The 20,361-nt window shown below is 40.4% G+C and overlaps 1 protein-coding gene across 3 annotated transcripts in view; it reads right to left on the reverse strand.

The window, feature by feature from the left end:
• Positions 1-247: 247 nt before the first annotated feature.
• Positions 248-20,361, reverse strand: part of L2HGDH (L-2-hydroxyglutarate dehydrogenase) — a 73,042-nt gene continuing 52,928 nt past the window's right edge. For 2 of the 3 annotated variants that reach the window (XM_073010974.1, XM_073010975.1), the window contains one exon: positions 2,164-3,150. In XM_073010974.1, the coding sequence (XP_072867075.1) occupies positions 2,955-3,150 (196 nt within the window). In that variant the 3' untranslated portion in view covers positions 2,164-2,954. Of the gene's footprint in view, positions 2,038-2,163; positions 3,151-20,361 lie in introns of those variants that run through there. The other variant, XM_007986641.3, reaches the window with a different exon arrangement.

Genomic DNA, 20,361 nt, shown 5'->3' on the forward strand with positions numbered 1-20,361 from the left:
AAAAGGTTGGCTGCTATCCTAAAGCAAACAGTTTATGTTTTACACATAAAAAATTTATTTGCGTAAAAGTCTTTAAGGAACTAAAAAATATGTTCTCTACACCAAGGATCATTAAAATATTTTAAATATTAATATACATTTCTGTCAGAAATAATAAAACTTTATTATATCAGTATTAAACAACAAAACCCTGTTGACATACATATAAAATGTTTTACAAACAGAATAACCTACATATTCAAAACACTTTCAACAAATTTTTCACTTTTATTTTTTGGGGTATTGTACAGACTCGAATGGATTGAGGATTGCTTCAATTAGGACAATCATTTTTTGTAATTCCAGTCTTTACAACTTAGTATGTATGCAATCGTACTGTTGATTAAATAGAAAATGATAATATTTTCCATCTCTTAGTAATCTTGTAATGGAACAGAAAACTATGGTGTGTTTGCATTTTTTGCAGGAATCAGCTGTTATAAAGAAACATTAGGGCTTGCTTCTTCTGTCATTGATATCTGAATGCTTTTAATATGCTCATCCCAAGTGTTGAATAATGGCCTACTCTGTTTACCTGGGATGTGCTACTTCTTGAACACGAGCTGATGATGTGTAGCCTTTCAAATTAATGGATGAGGTAGCTCAACCAATGTAATCATCAATGCTTGAAGTGAGGGGAAAAGGAAGAAAACAGAAGCATTTTTCCTATCAACCAAAATGCACATCCTTCTCACCCATCCATCATACAGCTTTGGAGAGCTAAGAGGAAAGAAGACATACAGACTAGAAGATGATTCCTGAGAGAGCAAATGAGAGAGAATGGATGAAAACGCCTCACTTAAATGTGGTTCAGTACTCAAAATTCTGCAGTCAGGTCGTCACATTTTCATTTACATTTCTATTTTCTAACTTTCTAAATTACAAGAATCATTTCAACAGATACCACACAACACATATATACAGGATATAGTACAGCACTGGGCATCAACTTAAAATACTCATGAGGTACACATGAATGTAAGGCACTTTCGCGGTTTACAAAAGTGAATGCCTCAAAGTTAGATATTTATCAAAAATGGAAAAATATCCCTACACAACTTTATAGGAGCCCTGAAAAATCAAGTAGGTATGAATCATTGGCAATCTTGGCCAACATTTTGAGAGTCTTAGTGTGACTAAAGATCAGAGATATAATATATAAATAAACTTAAAATTAGAGTTCTATACATCAGTGACAGGATTCCAAAACTGCTCTCATAAAAATCTATCTCTTCTAAGTTATTTCAGTTGTCAGCCACAGAGACTGAAGAGTAAGACAACTACTCAGTGTACCACTGTTTACATTTCATGATGATACCATACCACATCAGTTATAAAGAGACTGAAAATAATAAAGGTTTTGAGTTTGTTATTTCTGACAAATATTATAACTAAGATAGAAACTTATTCAAACTACTCAAAAATGTAAATTTTATGTATTTTCTTGAAATCATGAATTTTTAATTTCTAAATACAAATATTGTTGCTCTAAATAATGTGAGTTTTGTGACTCTTCAAAATTAAAAGAATGCAACCTACAATATGATGTATTTCCTTGTCTGTGAGAGACCAAACGAGCTTAGGTAGTATAATGCTAAAAAACTGATTTAAGGGAATAACCCATTTTTATGCCATCGTTCTCCAAAATTCTTGAAAAGCTAAATCTTCTCTAGGTCATAGTTGGTAAGGACAGGTCATTAACAAAGTCAGGGATTCAGGGCTGGGTGCGGTGGCTCACACCTGTAATCCCAGCACTTTGAGGCTGAGGCGGGTGGATCACCTGAGGTCAGGAATTCAAGTCCACCCTGGCCAACATGGCAAAACCCCCTCTCTACTAAAAATACAAAAAAATTAGCCAGGCATGGTGGTGGGCACCTGTAATCCCAGCTACTCGGGAGGTTGAGGTAGAAGAATCGCTTGAACCTGGGAGGCAGTGGTTGCAGTGAGCCAAGATTTCACCATTGCACTCAAGCCTGGGCAACAAGAGTGAAACTCCATCTAAAAAAAAAAAAAAAAAAAATCAGGCATTCAGGACAGATAAAACTGTATCTTGCCTCTTTATTCACAAAGTAAATAAGCATGGAATTTATATTTTGTTGTTGTTTTTATTTTTTGAGTCAGGGACTGACTTTGTTGCCCAGGCTGAGGTACAGTGGCACGAACACACCTCACGGTAGCCTTGACCTCCCGGGCTCAGGTGATCCTGCTGCCTCAGCCCCTCAAGTAGCTGGGACTACAGGCACACACCATCATGCCCAGCTAATTTTTGTATTTTTTGTAGAGATGGGGTTTCATTCACCATGTTGCTTAGGTTGGATTTTTTTTTTTTTTTTTTTTTTTTTGAGACAAGATCTTGCTCTATCATCCAGCCTGGAATGCAGTGTCATGAACATAGCTCACTGGAGCCTGGACCTCCTGGGTTCAAGTGATCCTCTCACCTCAGCCTACTATGTAGCTGGAACTACAGAGGCACCACACCCAGCTATTTTGTAGAAACAGCGTTTTGTCATGTTGCCCAGGCTGGTCTCAAACTCTTAGGCTACAATCTACCTGCCTTGGCCTCTCAAAGTGCTGGCCACGATCCCCAGCCTAACATTTTGAAAATTATTATTATGTTTTCTCTTGCTCTGTCACCCAGGCTGGAGAGCCAGCTCACTGCAACCTCTGCCTCCTCGGTTCAAGTGATTCTCCTGCCTCAGCCTCTCGAGTAGCTGGGATTACAGGCATGTGCCACCATGCCCAGCTAATTTTTGTAGAAAATTATTATTTCTATGTTATATCATTTTAACAATTCAGTGGTTATCTTTGACCTAAAAATGAAATTTTAAAAACCATTTTTTAAATTAAAGAATGCAATTAGTACATTCTTGTTGCTGACATGGAGATGACAGTGCATACCTAGCTCCTTTCATTATTTACAATTCAAATCTTTGTTGCACTTCATCTGCAATCATTCCAGAAATTGCAAGGGAAGAAGTAGCAGCAGGGGAAGGTGCATTTCTCACATGAAGAACACGATTTCCAATATTCCCAACTCCTGCATCAAATACAAAATCTTCTACCAGATTTCCATCTCTATCCAGGGCTTGGGCTCTTACTCCAGCTGGGCCCCTGCAAAAGTGAAAGATGGGAGTCAGCTGACTCAAAGACATAGGATACTTTACACGTCAGTGCTTCCAGAGTCTTAAAGCAATATTCTTCTAAATGCACAATTACATGGAAACCTAATGAGCTTATGTTTAACCAAAGGCTGTCAGTTGTAGCCTGTCAAACCTATATTGTTAACTTAGAGCCTAAAATGTATTATATAACAATAGTATAATAAATGCTTATCAAAGAAATACATAAAAACAATAAGTTACTTATCAATGTCTCCTCTTTCCAAAGGTAGTAGGTAAATCCACACTTAACTAGAACAGGTATATTTTTATTTAAATTTATAGAATGAATTTATTATAAAAATCAATCAATGGCTACAACGAGCCTCATCTGAGTAATACAAATCAATGAAAACAGAGGTTATGTGTCAGTTGTATTTCTGTATCCTATTCTACTTATTTTTGTATTTTTAAAATTCACACGATTAAAATTTATGGACAGAAATATTTGCAAATGGCAACAAGTTCTTGTTTTGCAGTTTAACAGTTTACTCTTCAATATCAGGATCATCTTCAATTTAAAAAGATAGGAAAAGCATAAAAATGAAGTAATTTAGCAGCATATTAATAAAAATGATAATTTTTTTTTTTTTAAATTGAGATAGAGTGTTGATCTGTTGCTCAGGTTGTGTACACAACCTCGCCTGGCTAATTAATTTTTTTTTTTTTTTTTGTAGAGACGAGGTCTCACTATGTCACCCAGGCTGGTCTCAAACTCCTGGCCTTAAGTGATCCTCCCACCTTAGCCTCCCAAAATGCCAGGATTATAGGTGTGAACAACTGTAAAGACACTGATAGTCTTTATTACTTAAAATTCTATTTTATAACATTTGAGCTCACAGATTTTTGTTGTTTTTTAAAACAGTTAAAATTTACAGATGAAATTTGAATCCAATGTTTTTGAACTACAAAAAAGCACCTCTTATGAAACTTGTCCAAGGAAGCCCAGTGTGAAAAATTCTGTCTTATACATAGCAGCAAGTACTTGCAGAAGATGCAAAGAACACTATGAGGGCACTGCCCTCTAAGACTTCAGCTGGCTGAAGAAAGATAATAGTAATAGCTATTATTTAGTAAGTGCTTACTCTGTGCTAGGAATTACCTCATTTAATCCTCAAAACAACTGACACAGTTTATATTTAACAGCAAAGAAACAAAGAGAGATTAAGTAACTTGCCTGAAATCACAGAGCTATACTACTCATTCTTAGAGAGGTAAATAAGAATTATAACAATAAGAGTGAAAGGTTGTATGATAAAGATAAGTGATCTTCCCTATAGAATCCTGCAGGGAATCTGGACAGGAGATTTTTCAGCTGTAAGAATTTCCGAGTAAGAATCAGATATGGGAGCAGGCAGAGCAAGATGGTGGAACAGAAGCCTACAAACATTGGTTCCCCTGTTAGAACACCAAATTTTTAACTATCTGCACACAGAAAAGCACCATCACAAGAACCAAAAACCAGGTAAGCAATCACAGTGGCTAGTTTTGACTTCATATCATTGAAAGAGGCATTGAGAAGGGCAGAAAAGATGGTCTTGCATCACCAATGCCACCCCTTCCTCACCCCCTAGCAGCGGCCATGCGGTGTGGAGAGAGAACCTATGCACTTGGGAAAGGGAGGGCACAGTGGCTGGGAGCCTTTACATTGAATTTAGTGCTGCCCTGTCACAGTGGAGAATAAAGCTGTGCTGGGCTCAGCCAGTGCCAGCACATGGAGGGAGCATTTGGACCCGCCCTAGCTAGACAGAAAGCATCCATCCCAGTGGCCAGAACTTGAGTTTCCCTGCAAGCCTCACCACCGTGGGCTGAAATACTCTGGGGTCCTAATCTTGAAAGACGGTCTAGGGCACAAGGACTCCAATTCCTAGGCTACTAGCACTAGGCTGGGCTTATAGTAATTGGACTAGGGTAGCATGTGATCTAGGGAGATACCAGCTGGCATAGCTAAAGGAGTGCTTGCATCACCCATGCCCCAAACCAAGGCAGCTGCAATAGAAGTGACTCCTTTCTTCTGCCTAAGGAGCAAAGAGCAAAGAGTAAAAAGGACTGTCTTATATCTTGGATTCCAGCTCAGCCACAGTAGGATACAGCACTGGGCAGAGTTGTGAGGCCCGCATTATAGGCCCTAGGTCCTGAACAACATTTCTTTTTTTTTTCGAGACAGCATCTCGCTCTGTCGCCCAGGCTGGAGTGCAGTGGGTTCACCTCCTGGGTTCACGCCATTCTCCTGCCTCAGCCTCCTGAGTAGCTGGGACTACAGGCGGCTGCCATCACGCCCGGCTAATTTTTTTTTTGTATTTTTAGTAGAGACAGGGTTTCACCGTGTTAGCCAGGATGGTCTCGATCTCCTGACCTCGTGATCCACCCGCCTTGGCCTCCCAAAGTGCTGGGATGACAGGCGTGAGCCACTGCGCCCAGTTGCTCCTGAACAGCATTTCTATACCCACCCTGGGCCAAAAGGGAACCTACTGCCTTGGAGGGAAAAACCCAGTCCTCGCAGGATACATCACCTGCTGACTAAAGAGCCCTTGGGCCCTGAATAACCAGCAGTGATAACCAAGGAGTGTGTCATGGGCCTTGGATGAGACTCTGAGATGTGCTGGTTTCAGGTGTGACCCAGCACATTCCCAGCTGTGGTGGCTACAGTGAAAGACTCCTTCTATTTGAGAAAAGCAGAGAGAAAAGTAAAGGGGACTTTGTCTTACACCTTAGGTACCAGTTCAGCCACAGTGAGGTAGAACAACAAGCAGGTTCTTGGGGTCCCCAAGTCAAGGCTTACACTCTTTTTTTTTTGTTTTTTGTTGTTGTTGTAGTTTTTTGAGATGGAGTCTCACTCGGTCGCCCAGGCTGGAGGGAAGTGGTGTGACCTCAGTTCACCGCAACCTCTACCTCCTGGGTTCAAGCGATTCTCCTGCTTCAGCCTTCCAAGTAGCTGGGATTACAAGCACACTCCACCACACCCAGCTAATTTTTTTATTTTTAGTAGAGATAGGGTTTCGCCATGTTGGCCAGGCTGGTCTCGAACTCCTGACCTCAGGTGATCCGCCCATCTTGGCCTTCCAAAGTGTTGGGATTACAGGCGTGAGCCACCGTATCTGGCCCAGGCCTACACTCTTGAACAGCATTTCTAGAACTACCCTGGGCCAGAGGGAGCCCACTGCCCTGAAGGGTAAGTCCCAGGCCAGGCAGCTTTCACCACAAGCTGATGGAAGAGCCCTTGGGCTTTAAGTGAATATTGGTGGTGGCCTGGCAGAAACCCTGTGGACCAAAGGTGGTGGCAGCCACAGGGAGTGGCCCCTCTGCCTGTGGAAAGGGGAGGGAAGAGTGAGAAGAACTTTGTATTGTGGTGTGAGTGGTAGTTATCCATAGTAGAACAGAACATCAGGTAAACTACTAAGATATTTGACCCTAATCTCTGGCTTCCCGACAGCATCTCTGGACATGCCTGGGGCCTGAGGAAGCTTACTGTCCTGAAGGGAAGGGCCCTGGGCAAGAGCCAGTGCTGGGCTGGCTTCAGGTCTGACCCAGTGCACTCCCAGTGGTAGTGGCCACAGGAGTGCTTGCATCACCATAACCCCAGTTCCAGGGGGTTTAGCACAGAGAGAAAGAGACTCCATTTATTTGGGAGGAAGTAAGGGAAAAGAACAAGAGTCTCTGCATGGTGATCCAGAGAATTCTTTTGGATCTTATCCAAGACCACTAAGGTGGTACCTCTACATGTCTACAAAAAACACAGTGTTATTGGGCTTGTGACCCAAGTTCCTTTGATTACCTGTAAAGCATTCCCAAGAAGGACAGGCATAAACAAGCTCAGACTGTGAAGACTACAACGAGTACCCAACTCTTCAATGCCCAGACACCAAAGAACATCTACTAGCATCAACACCATCCAGGAATGTATAACCTCCTCAGATAAACTAAATAAAGCACCAGAGACCAATCCTGGAGAAACAGAGATATATGACCTTTCTGACAGAGAATTCAAAATAGCTGTTTTGAAGAAACTCAAAGAAATTCAAGACAATACAAAAGGAATTCATAATTCTTTCAGATGAATTTAACAAAGGGATTGAAATAATTAAAAAGAAACAAATTCTAGAAATGAAAAATGCAACTGACATGCTGACGAATGTATCAGAGTCTCAATAGCAGAACTGATCAGGCAGACGAATTTGTGAGCTGAAAGACAGGCTATCTGAAAATACATAGTCAGATGAGACAAAAGAAAAAAGAATAAAAAACAATGAAGCATGCCCAAAAGATCTAGAAACCATTCTCAAAAGGGTAAATCTAAGAGTTATCGGCCTAAAAGAGGAAGTACAGAAACATATAGCGGTAAAAAGTTTATTCAAAGGGATTATAACAGAGAACTTCCCAAACCTAGAAAAAGATATCAACATTTGAGTACAAGAAGATTATAGAACCCCAAGTGCATTTAATCTAGAGAAGACTACCTCAAGCCATTTAATAATCAAACTCCCAAAGGTCAAGGATAAAGAAAGAATTCTAAAAGCAGCAAGAAAAAAGAAACAAATAATATACAATGGCACTCCAATATGTCTGGCAGCAGACTTTTCAGTGGAAACCTTACAGATCAAGAGAGAGTGGCATGACATGTTTACAGTGCTGAAGGAAAAAATACTTTTACTCTAAAATAGTAAGTATATCCAGTAAAAATATCTTTGAAGCGTGAAGGAGAAATACTTTCCCAAACAATAGCTGAGGGATTTCATCAACACTAGATATGTCCTACAAGAAATACTAAAAAGAGTTCTTCAATCTGAAAGAAAAGGATGTTAATGAGCAAGAAGAAATCATATAAAGGTACAAAACTTCCTGGTAACAGCAAGCACACAAAAAAACACAGGATAGTATAACACTGTAATTGTGGTGTGTAAACTTCTCATCTTACATAGAAAGACTAAATGATGAATCAATCAAATAAAATAACTACAACAACTTTTCAAGACACAGACAGTACAATAAGACATAAAGAGAAACAACAAAAAATTTAAAAGCTAAGGAACAAAGTTAAAGTGTAGAGTTTTTATTAGTTTTCTTTCTGTGTGTTTGCATATGCAATCAGTATTAAGTTGTCATCAGTTTAAAATAGTGGGTTATAAGATAGTATTTGCAAGCCTCATGGTAACCTCAAATAGAAAAACATACAACGGATACCAAAAAATTAAATAAATAAAAAGAAAGAAATTAAAGCATACAATCAGAGAAAAATCACCTTCATTAAAAGGAAGATAGGAAGAAAGCAAAGAAGGAATTGAAGACTGTAAAGCCACCAGAAAACAAATAACAAAATGGCAGGAGTAAGTCCTTACTTATCAATAATAACACTGAAAGTAAATAGACTAAATTCTGCACTCAAAAGACATAGAGTAGCTGAATGAATGAAAAAACAAGACCCAATGATCTGTTGCCTAAAAGAAACACACTTCACCTATAAAGATACACACAGATTAAAAATAAAGGGATGGAAAAAGATATTCCATGACAATGGAAATGAAAAAAGAGCAGGAATAGCTAGAATAGCTATACTGATATCAGACAAAATAGATTGCAAGACAAAAACTGTAAGAAGAGACAAAGATTATAATGTAATGATAAATGAGTCAATTCAGCAAGAGGACATAACAATTGGAAATATCTATGCACCCAACACTGGAGTACCCAGCTATATAAAGCAAATATTATTAGAGCTAAAGAGATAGACCCCAATATAGTAATTGCTGGAGATTTCAACACCCCACTTTCAGTGTTAGACAGATCTCCCAGACAGAACCTCGACAAAGAAATGTCAGACTTTATCTGCACTACAGAACAAATAGATCTAATAGATATTTACAGAACATTTCATCCAATGGCTGCAGAATACACATTTTTCTCCTCAGCACATGGATCACTCTCAGGGATAGACCATATGTTAGGTCATAAAACAAGTCTTAAAACATTCAAAAAATTTGGAACAATATCAAGCATCTTCTCTGACCACAATGGAATAAAACTACAAATCAATCACAAGAGGAATTTTGGAAACTATATAAACACATAGAAATTAAACGATATGGTCCTGAATGGGATCACATCAAGTTAAAAAGCTTTTGCACAGCAAAGGAAACAATCAACAAAGTGAACGACCCACAGAATGGGAGAAAATATTTGCAAACTACTCATCTGACAAGGGATTAATAACTAGAATATATATAAGAAGCTCAATCTATAGGAAAAAAATTTAATAATCCAATTTTAAAATGGGCAAAATATCTGAATAGACATTTCTCAAAAGAAGACATACCAATGGCAAACAGGCATATGAAAAGGTGCTCAACATCACTGATCATCAGAGAAATGCAAATCAAAACTACAATGAGATATCATCTCACCTCAGTTAAAATGGCTTTTATTAAAAAGACAGGCAATAACTAATGCTGGTGAAGATACAGAGAAATAGGAACCCTCATACACTGTTGATGGGAATGTAAATTAGTACAACCACTATGGCGAATAGTTTGGAGGCTCCTCAAAAAGCTGAAAATAGAGTTATATGATCCAGCAATCCTACTGCTGGATATATACCCAAAAGAAAGGAAACGAGTATATCAAAGAGATACCTGAATTTCCATGTTTACTACAGCAGTATTCACAATAGCCAAGGTTTGGAGGCAACCTAGGTGTCCATCAACAGATGAATGAATACATAAAATGTGGTACCTATACACAATGGAGTACTATTCAGCCACAAAAGAGAATGAGATCCTGCCATTTGCATTAACATGGAGGTCATTATGTTAAGTGAAATAAGCCAGGCACAGAAAGACAAATATCATCTGTTCATGCTTATTAGTGGAATCTAAAAATCAAAACAATTGAACACATAGAGTATAAGACAGCAGGATTGTTACCAGAGGCTGCAAAAGGTAGTGTGGAGTGGGGTTTTACAGGGGAGGTGGGGATGCTTAATGGATACCTTCCCCCAAAAATAGAAACAATGAAATGAATAAGACCTAGTATTTGATAGCACAACAGGGAGACTATAGTCAATAATAATTTAATTGTACATTTAAAAATAACTAAGAGTGTAACTCAATTGTTTGTAAGACAAAGGATAAATGCTTGAAGGAATGAACAACCAATTTTCCATGATGTGATTTACATGCCTGTATCAAAATATCTCATGTACCTCGTAAATATATATACCTACTAGGCACCCATTAAAAAAAAAAAACAAAAACTTAAAAGAATCAGATATACCACATAGAACACAAAAAGAAGGGACAGCACTGAAAGCTGAAACTTTTTGGGGTAGAGATGCATATGTTTATCAGCTGGTATGTGGCCTATTTATATACTATTACTATTTATATACTATTTATATACTATTTATAGTTTATCTGAAGTCATCAAAGTAGCATTTCTCCCCTCAACATCAGGACCAGCCACTGATGTTGAGTGTCCAATGTAAAACTCTGCTGTATAGTTAGTCAGTGCATTCCCTTTGCTCCTTCTAAGCACATAGAGGTTACAAGTGATTAACCACAGTTAAAAATGTCTACACTTATTTATTTTTCTTACAAACAAAAATTATGTTCTCAATGTCCCCTATACACTTGTCCACATATTCAAAATCTGACAATCCAAATTTTAAAATAATAATAATAATAATGTTCTTCTGGCTAGGCACAGTGGCTCATGTTTGTAATCCTAGAACTTTGGGAGGCCAAAGCAGGCGGATACTTGAACTTAGGAGTTTGAGACCAGCCTGGGCAACATGGTGAAACCCCGTATTTACGAGTTAAAAAAAAAAAAAAATCAGTCAGGCGTGGTGGTGAGTGTCTGAGTGTCTGTAGTCCCAGCTACTTGGCAGGCAGAGGTGGGAGGATCCCTTGAGCTCACAGTGGTAGAGGCTACAGTTGAGCGGTGATCACACCACTGCACTCCAGTCTGGGGGACAGAGTGAGACCCTCTCAAATAAATAAATACATGATAATGATGTTTTTCTTAGGATCTCATTTTAGTTCAAACAAGTTTTTAACATGAAATGTTTAAACTACCAAATTTTTCATGTTCCCTTTTCAGCACTTAAGGCAACTTCAGGGTTTTTCTTTGTAGAATTACATATGCTTTCCCCGCAGAATACTTCAAATTGAAATAAGTATTATTATTTGAAATCTCGGCCGGGCGCGGTGGCTCCCTTCTGTAATCCCAGAACTTTGGAAGGCTAAAGCAGGTGGATCACCTGAGGTCAGGAGTTCGAGACCAGCCTGGCCAATATGGCAAAACCCTGTCTCTATCAAAAATACAAAAATTAGCTGGGCGTGGCGGCAGGCACCTGTAATCCCAGTTACTCAGGAGGCTGAGGCAGGAAAATCGCTTGAACCCAGCAGGTGGAGGTTGCAGTGAGTCAAGATTGCGCCATTGCACTCCAGCCTAGGTGACAAGAGCAAAACTCCATCTCCAAAAAAAAAAAAAAAAAAAAAAAAGAAAAAGAGAAAGAAAAGAAAAAAAATCTCGACCGGGCGCGGTGGCTCAAGCCTGTAATCCCAGCACTTTGGGAGGCCGAGACGGGCGGATCACGAGGTCAGGAGATCAAGACCATCCTGGCTAACACGGTGAAACCCCGTCTCTACTAAAAAATACAAAAAACTAGCCGGGCGAGGTGGCGGGCGCCTGTAGTCCCAGTTACTCGGGAGGCTGAGGCAGGAGAATGGCGTGAACCCGGGAGGCGGAGCTTGCAGTGAGCCGAGATCCGGCCACTGCACTCCAGCCCGGGCGACAGAGCGAGACTCCATCTCAAAAAAAAAAAAGAAAAAAAATCTCAGGTAACATAAACCATAAATGTCTTGAGGGCAAGTATGGCGTCAACATCCCTACATCGCCCACATGTGTAGATTTGTGTCTTGCGCATAGTAGGTATTTAATAAGGCTAGAAACTTTCGGCTTTAAGTTAAAATTTAAAATTTCTATTTCTTTTCTATTTTAATTTTTAAAGAGATAGGGTCTCACTCTGTCACCCAGACTGGCTGGAGTGCAGTGGCATGATCACAGCTCATCTCAGACTTGAAATGCTGGGCTCCAGTGATCCTCCCACATCAGCCTACGTAGGAGCTGGGACTATGGGCACACACCATTGTGACAAGCTAACTTCTAATTCTTTTAACTTTTAATTGTTTTAACAACTGAAAGAGCCAGTGACTCAATAAGTTAATATCAGCAAATTCTCTTTCTAAAAATTTGTATAAATTTAGGGGATACAAGTGCTTTTTTTTTTTTTTTTTTTTTGAAACGGAGTCTCGCTCAGTCACCCAGGCTGGAGTGTAGTGCAGTGGTGTGATCTCAGCTCAATGCAACATCTGCCTCCTGGGTTCACGTGCTTCTCCTGCCTCAGCTTCCCGGTTTCATGCGATTCTCCTGCCTCAGCCTCCCGAGTAGCTGGGATTACAGGCACGCAGCAACACCCCTGGCTAATTTTTGTATTTTCAGTAGAGACGTGGTTTTGCCATGTTGGCCAGGCTGGTCTTGAACTCCTGACCTCAGGTGATCCACCTGTCTCAGCCTCCCAAAGTGCTGTGATTACAGGCTGAGCTACCGTGCCCAGTCTGAGTACAGTTTTGATACAGGAATATATTACTTAGAGGTGAAGTCTGGGCTTTTAGTGTAACCATCATCCAAATAGTGTACATTGTACCTAATAAGTAATTTCCCATCCCTCACCCTACTCCCACTCAATTCAGCTATATTTAACATATCATTAATTTAGCTACAAATATAGCTAATGTGTTACATATTAGCCACGTATTTTGCTATGTTTGTAGCTAAACTTAATGGGAATGTACATCCTAGACGCTTAAATATATCCTGGGCTCAAGCCCAATCCCACACTTTGGGAGGCCTGAGGGGTGGATCACTTGAGGTCAGGACTTCGAGACCAGCCTGGCCAACATGGTGAAGCCTCCTCTCTAACTAAAAATATAAAATTAGCCAGCCATCGTGGTGCATGCTTGTAATACCAGCTACTTGGGAGGCTGAGGCAGGAGAATCACTTGAACCTGGGAGGCAGAAGTTACAGTGAGCTGAGATTGCACCACTGCACTCCAGCCTGGGTGATAGAGTGATACTCTGTCTCAAAAAAAGAAAAAAAAAATATGTCCAGAAACAAGAACAGGTGAATGTGTAATTAAATACACACATTCATGAGAAGTCTTGTATTACATGATTGTCATATGTCAAGCATTACACTACAGGTTGGGAAAACAGCTATGAAAGCTGTAACAGGCATCTTCAGCCAGTTCCAAATATGATGGAACAACCTAGTATTTTATAAAACTCTACTGCTAATCTAAAAATATAAGTCCAGACCAGGCAGAGTGGCTCATGCCTATAATCCCAATGCTTTTGGAGGATGAGGCTGGAGAATCACTTGAGCCCAGGAGTTCCAGACCAGCCTGGACAATATAGGGAGACTCTGTCTCTAGGAAAATAGTAATAACTAGGCAGGTGTGGTGGTGCACACCTGTTGTCCTAGCTATTTGGGAGGCTGAGGCAGGAGGATGGCTTGAACCCAGGAGTTCAAGGTTGCAGTGAGCTATGATCACATCACTGCACTCCACTCCAGCCTGGGTGACAGGGTGAGATCCTGTCTTAAAAAAATAATAATAATAAAAGTATTTTTCTAGCACATAGACTTTTTAAAACCCAACCTGATAATCTGTCTTAACTATTAAATACATTTACATTTACTGTAATTACTGATATGCTTGATTTCTACCATATTATTTTATGCTATCTAACCTGATTTTCTAAGGTTTCTATCTCCTCTTTCTTCACTTATTGAGTTTTCTATGTTCTTTTTTCTCTTCTCTACTGAATTGGAAGTCTATTTCCATCTTGTATTTAGTTTTATTTACTCAGATGGGATGCACTGTACATCTTGAATTTGATGTCTTTTTGTCAATTCTCGAAAATTTTTAAGTACTCTCTCCTCAAAGGATTGCCTCTTCTCAATTTCTTTGTAACAGCTATGAGAGATAGGCTGGAATCTTCTCAGTTTTCTTTTCCATGTCTTATTTTATCTTATTTTTGAGATGGAGTCTCACTCTGTCACCCAGGCTGGGGTACAATTGTGTGATCTCAGCTCACTGCAACCTCTGCCTCCCAGGTTCAAGCGATTCTTCTGCCAGGCTGATCTCACTATGTTGCCCAGGCTGCCCAAGCAACATAGTGACCAACATGTTGCTCACTATGTTGCCCAGGACCCAGCAATCCACCCACCTTGGCCTCGCAAAGTGCTGAGATTACAGGCATGAGCCACCCTGCCCAGCCTCAATGTGTATTTATTTTTAAAAGATTCTTAAAAATTATCCAGGCGCGGTGGCTCACACCTGTAATCCCAGCACTTTGGGAGGGCAAGGCAGGTAGATCACTTGAGGTCAGCAGTCCAAGACCAGCGTCACCAACATGGTAAAATCCCATCTCTACTAAAAATAAGAAAAAAGAAAATCAGCCAGCCATGGTGGCACATGCCTGTAATCCCAGCTACTTGGGAGGCTGAGGCAGGAGAGTCACCTAAACCCAGGAGGCGGAAGTTGTAGTGAGCTGAGATTGCACCACTGCACTCCAGCCTGGGAGACAGAGCAAGACTCTTAAAAAAAAAATTTTTTTTTTAATAATTATAAACCAATAATTGCTTAGTGTCAGTAGTCACTTTGTGGTCAAATTACCTGATTTTTAGTCTCGCTAATTTATTTGAATTAGAGGGGGTGGGGAGGGAAGGAAGGGAGAGAGAAGGAGAGAGAAGCAGACAGACAGACAGACAGAGCGAGAGAGAGGGAGAGAGATTGAAGCAGGATCCAGAAATGTCTGACTCCACTTTTTCAGTTAATTTGTTAGCTTACAGCTCCTAAACCAAGCTGGTGGTATACATTCAAAATCTAAGCACTTCGAGGGATTCCAGATTTTGGGGAAGATTCCTCCTACTCCCCACCACCAAAATAGACAAAGTTCCTTAATACTTCCCAGTGCCAAGGGGAACTTTTTTTTTCCAGACTTCCTTTCTTCTGAGGGTATAGCCTTTCAAGAGTCTCCAGGGGGCCTTACTTAAGAGTCTCAGTTCCAACTTTCTACCTTGTATACACCCAAGATTTCTTTTTCAGCACTTGAGTGGCAATTAAAATACAAGTCCTTAATGTCCTATATCTTGTTTTGTGTGGTGGATATGGTTTGTACAATTACCAAAATTTACTAAGCAATTAAGATCTATATATTTTATATGTGAGTCACACATAAATTAAAAATATAACTCAAGCCTCTCAGTTATTAAAATTAACAAACCATCCCCACCTCTCCAAGTCAGCTTCAGCACCAACTCCTTTTAGTATGAATTTTAATTCTGTTTTTGTTTTTTGCTCTGGGATGCCCCTTACTTTCCCTTACTCTTAGCTATATGTACTTCAAGGATGTTTATCATATTTCCTCCAGACTCTTATTAGTATTTTGTAGTGTGAAGGTTACCAAATTCTCTACACTAGTGGTTCTCAACCAAGGGAGATTTCGCCCCCTGAGGACATCTGGCAATGTCGACACATTTTTGGTTGTCACAATTAGAAGAATGAGTCAAGGCTAGGGATACTGTTAAACATTCTACAACAGCCAGGCATGGTGGCTCATGCCTGTAATCCTAGCACTTTGGGAGGCCAAGGCAGGTGGATTACCTGAGGTCAGGGGTTTGAGACCAGCCAGGCCAACATGGTGAAACCCCATCTCTACTAAAAATACAAAAAATTAGCCAGGCATGGTGGCAGGTGCCTGTAATCCCAGCTACTCAGGTGGCTAAGTCAGGAGAATCATTTGAACCCGGGAGGCAGAGGTTGCAGTGAGTCGAAATGGCGCCACCGCACTACAGCCCAGGTAACAATGTGAGACTCCGTCTAAAAAAAAAAAATACAAAAAATTATACAATGAATCGGACAGTCCTCCACAATAAATATTATTTGGCTCAATATGTCAATAGCATCAAGACTGAAAAACCCTAATCTAGACCATCATAAGTCATTACAACTTTATTGTAGAAATGTTTGAGTTTTGCACCTTTGTGTTTCACACAGTCTAGTTATCACTTGCTATGAAAACATCTTGCCTGAAAGTTTACTCTAGAATTCCCCATAGGAGACATTTTCCAAATTGAAAAAGGGGAAATTGTAACATATATGTCTTCGTCTTTTACATCGATACGGTGCTAACAGATACAAACTGCTATTAGATTAGCATGTCAAAATTAATTACAGAACAAATTTTTAAAGTTTAGAGCTATATATATACACACACACACACACTTGTTTTTCGAGACAAGGTCTCGTTCTCTCCCCCAGGCTGGAGGACAGTGGTACAATATGGCTAACTGTAACTTCAGCCTCCTGGGCTCAAGGAATCTTCCCACTTAAGCCTCTCTAGCAGCTACAACTAAAGGTGTGCACCACCCGCCCAGCTAATTAAAAAAAAAAATGGTAGAGATGGCATCTCACTATATTGCCCAGGCTGGTCTCAAATTCCTGGGCTCAAGTGATCCTCCCACCTCAGCCTCCCAAAGCACTAGGATTACAGGCACGAGCCACTGTGCCTGGCCTAGAGCTAACATTAAGAGTCTCAGAGACTCTTTTAAAAATGAGAAGTTTATCTAATGCAAATATTTAACAGATTATAACTTTATATTCCAATCTAATGTTCACCAGTAAATTATTGCCCAAAATGCTCTGGCTAAGCAATGAGAAGTCAACCTGGGTGCCCTTTAGTAGTTACTGAAATTTAAGGACACCATCCTGGGAAACACACCCCACTGAAAGTGTTGCTTCAACTATCTTTTACTATCTACTACTGCCTGATGTGCTTTCACTGCAATACTAAGGGCATTTATGGTTTAGTATACTGGTTGCAAGACAAATGAGACAAGGCAAGACTTAGGCTTCAAGCTGTGGAAAAGTCTATTGATCTTGGCCAGGTGCATTGGCTCACTGCTGTAATCCCAGCACTTTGGGAGGCCGAGGCAGGAGGATCACGAGGTCAGGAGATTGAGACCATCCTGGCTCTTGATGAAACCATCTCTATTAAAAATACAAAAATTATCCCAGCACCTGGGGAGGCCAAGGCAGGAGGATGATGAGGTCAGGAGATCGAGACCATCCTGTCTCTCGATGAAACCGTCTCTATTAAAAATACAAAAATTATCCCAGCACTTGGGGAGGCCGAGGCAGGAGGATCACGAGGTCAGGAGATCGAGACCATCCTGGCTCTCGATGAAACCATCTCTATTAAAAAGACAAAAATTATCCCAGCACTTTGGGAGGCCGAGGCGGGCATATCACGAGGTCAGGAGATCGAGACCATCCTGGCTAACACGATGAAACTCTGTCTCTACTAAAAATACAAAAAATTATCCGGGTGTAGTGGTGGGTGCCTGTAGTCCCAGCTACTCGGGAGGCTGAGGCAGGAGAATGGCGTGAACCCGGGAGGCCGAGCTTGCAGTGAGCCGAGATTGCGCCACTGTACTCCAGCCTGGGTGACAGAGCAAGACTCCATCTGAAAAAACAAAAAACAAACAAACAAAAAAACCCCACAAAAATTAGTTGGGCATCATGCCGCGTGCCTGTAATCCCAGCTACTTGGGAGGCTGAGGCAGGAGAATAGCTTGAACCAGGGAGTCAGAGGTTGCACTAAGCCGAGATCACACCTCTGCACTCTAGCCTAGCAACACAGCGAGACTCTGTGTCAAAAAAAAAAAAAAAAAAAAAAAGTCTATTGATCTTATTTTGATTATTTAATATTTCAGGTTATAATAAGGAACAGAGAATAATACAATGAATATCCAGTTTCTTCTCAAACAGCTTAAGAAATAAAGCATTACCAATATGATAGAAGCCTCTGTAGAACTCTCAAGATCCCATTCTCTTCCCTCCCCAGAGGTAACCACTCTCCTGAATTAGGTGTTTATCACTCCCCTGCTCGTTTTTATTTTCATACTACATGTGTAATCTGTAAGCAATATATGGTTTTGCTATACTTGTTTTAAAACTTATACAAATGGTATCAAACATATCTTCCCCCGAGAAAACCAAAAAAGTATCTTCTACAACTTCCTATTTGTTATTAATAATTTCCTGCACTTAATAACTACAGGAATCAAGAGACGAAGTGAAAGTAATTGCTGAATTAGTCAGTTTTTCTCTCTTTAAAGAGGAATTCATCTGTGATTGGGTTGAATTTGTTCCCAAGTGCACCTGCCTACAATGCTGTGCCCGTTTCTACTACACGCCAAAGAAACTGGTAACTGAAATTCACACCCATACAGCCAAAGACAGGAGAGTTCACTAATACCCACAAGCCCAAAGTCCAGTTCTACCATATGAAATCCAGTGGTCTAAAAAGTTTTCCTCAGGCTTCTATGAAAGGGTGGTAACTGAATACAGGCAGTGAATTCACTGCAACTATTTTTACACAGAATTCACTATACTCACCTCATTTGCTTTCCAAGGAATATTAATAGCAGTAATAGAAACCAGGTTTGACCAGTCTATTCTCAGATATAAAACATCACAAGTTTGCTAAAGCAGATCACCAAAAACATAAAAGCCCTTATTTATAAGTGAGTGAAAGAAAATAATGGCTACATATTTTTATCCCTTCTATTTCAGAAGGTAAGTAGAGGAGTGAACAAGATAAGAGTAAAAACATTAGCTGAGTTTTAATAGTTCTTCTAAGGATTCAAACATGCTGGTCTCAGAATGGTACATTAGAGTCAGATTTAAACCAGGACGCTCCCCTAAGGGAGACAGCTGACATGATTATTGCTCTCTTCACAGATACACAGTCAAGCCTGCTGACATTTTTTACCAGGCTAGTTCAGCAGCTGTTACAGAGAAAGCAGATACCTAGTGCTCAGAAGATTCATGGAGAGATGGATTGTAAATGCAGGGTGAGAGTACCTCAAAGTACACTGCTGATTAGGCCTAACGAATGGCTTGCTCAGGAAAAAAGGTGAACACTAAATGCATTACCAAAGAAGGAAAAAAAACAGGTTTGTGTAGTATTAAGAATAATCTACAGATCAAGTCTAGAAAATTTTTTATCTTTGTGTGTGTATGTGCGCGCGTGTGTGTGTGTGACAGAGTTTTGCTCTTGTTGTCCAGGTTGGAGTGCAATGGCGTGATCTCGGCTCACTGCAACCTCCACCTCCCAGGTTCAAGTGATTCTCCTGCCTCAGCCTCCCAAAGAGCTGTGATTACAGGCATGTGCCACCATGCCTGGCTAATTTTGTATTTTTAGTAGAGACGAGGTTTCTCCATTTTGGTCAGGCTGGTCTCGAACTCCTGACCTAAGGTGATCCACCCACCTCACAGGCGTGAGCTGCCATGCGAAAAGTCTTTTATCTTTAAGAATAAAAGATGTGGCCAGGTGTGGTGGCCCACGCTTGTAATCCCAGCATTTTGGGAGACTGAGGTGTGTGGATCACCTGAGGTCGGGAGTTCAAGACCAGCCTGGCTAACAGGAGAAACCCCGTCTCTACTAAAAATACAAAATTAACCGGGCATGGTGGCGCATGCCTGTAATCCCAGCTACTCAGGGGGCTAAGGCAGGGGAATTGCTTTAACCCAGGAAGCAGAGGTTGCAGTCAGCTGAGATGGTGCCATTGCACTCCAGCCTGGACAACAAGAGCGAAACTCCATTTCAAAAAAAAAAAAAAAAAAAGATGTAAGTTGTTCTTACTTTGCCCCATACCCTTGTAGCAAAGACTGATTGTTACCATGCTGCTTTCCACTTCTATCCTCAAAGTAGAGTCCCTGAGTACAATAAGGCCCAAGAAAGAACAAAAGAAGTAGAGAAGAAGCAAGGTGAGATGCCAGGTCTAGGAGTGTGTTTCTAACAGGTTTTAATGGTGCTGGAGGCTATTATCCTTAGCAAATTAACACAGGAACAGAAAACCAAATACCACGTGTTCTCACTCATAAGTGGGAGCTAAATGATGAGAACACATGAACACAAAGAAGGAAACAACAGACACTGTAGTCTACTTAAGTGGGGAGGGAGGGAGGAGGGAGAGAAGCAGAAAAGATAACTATTGGGTACAGGGCTTAATATTTGGGTGATAAAATAATATGTACAA

The sequence above is a fragment of the Chlorocebus sabaeus genome, chromosome 24 (genome assembly GCF_047675955.1).
Source record: "Chlorocebus sabaeus isolate Y175 chromosome 24, mChlSab1.0.hap1, whole genome shotgun sequence".
Lineage (NCBI taxonomy): Eukaryota > Metazoa > Chordata > Mammalia > Primates > Cercopithecidae > Chlorocebus > Chlorocebus sabaeus.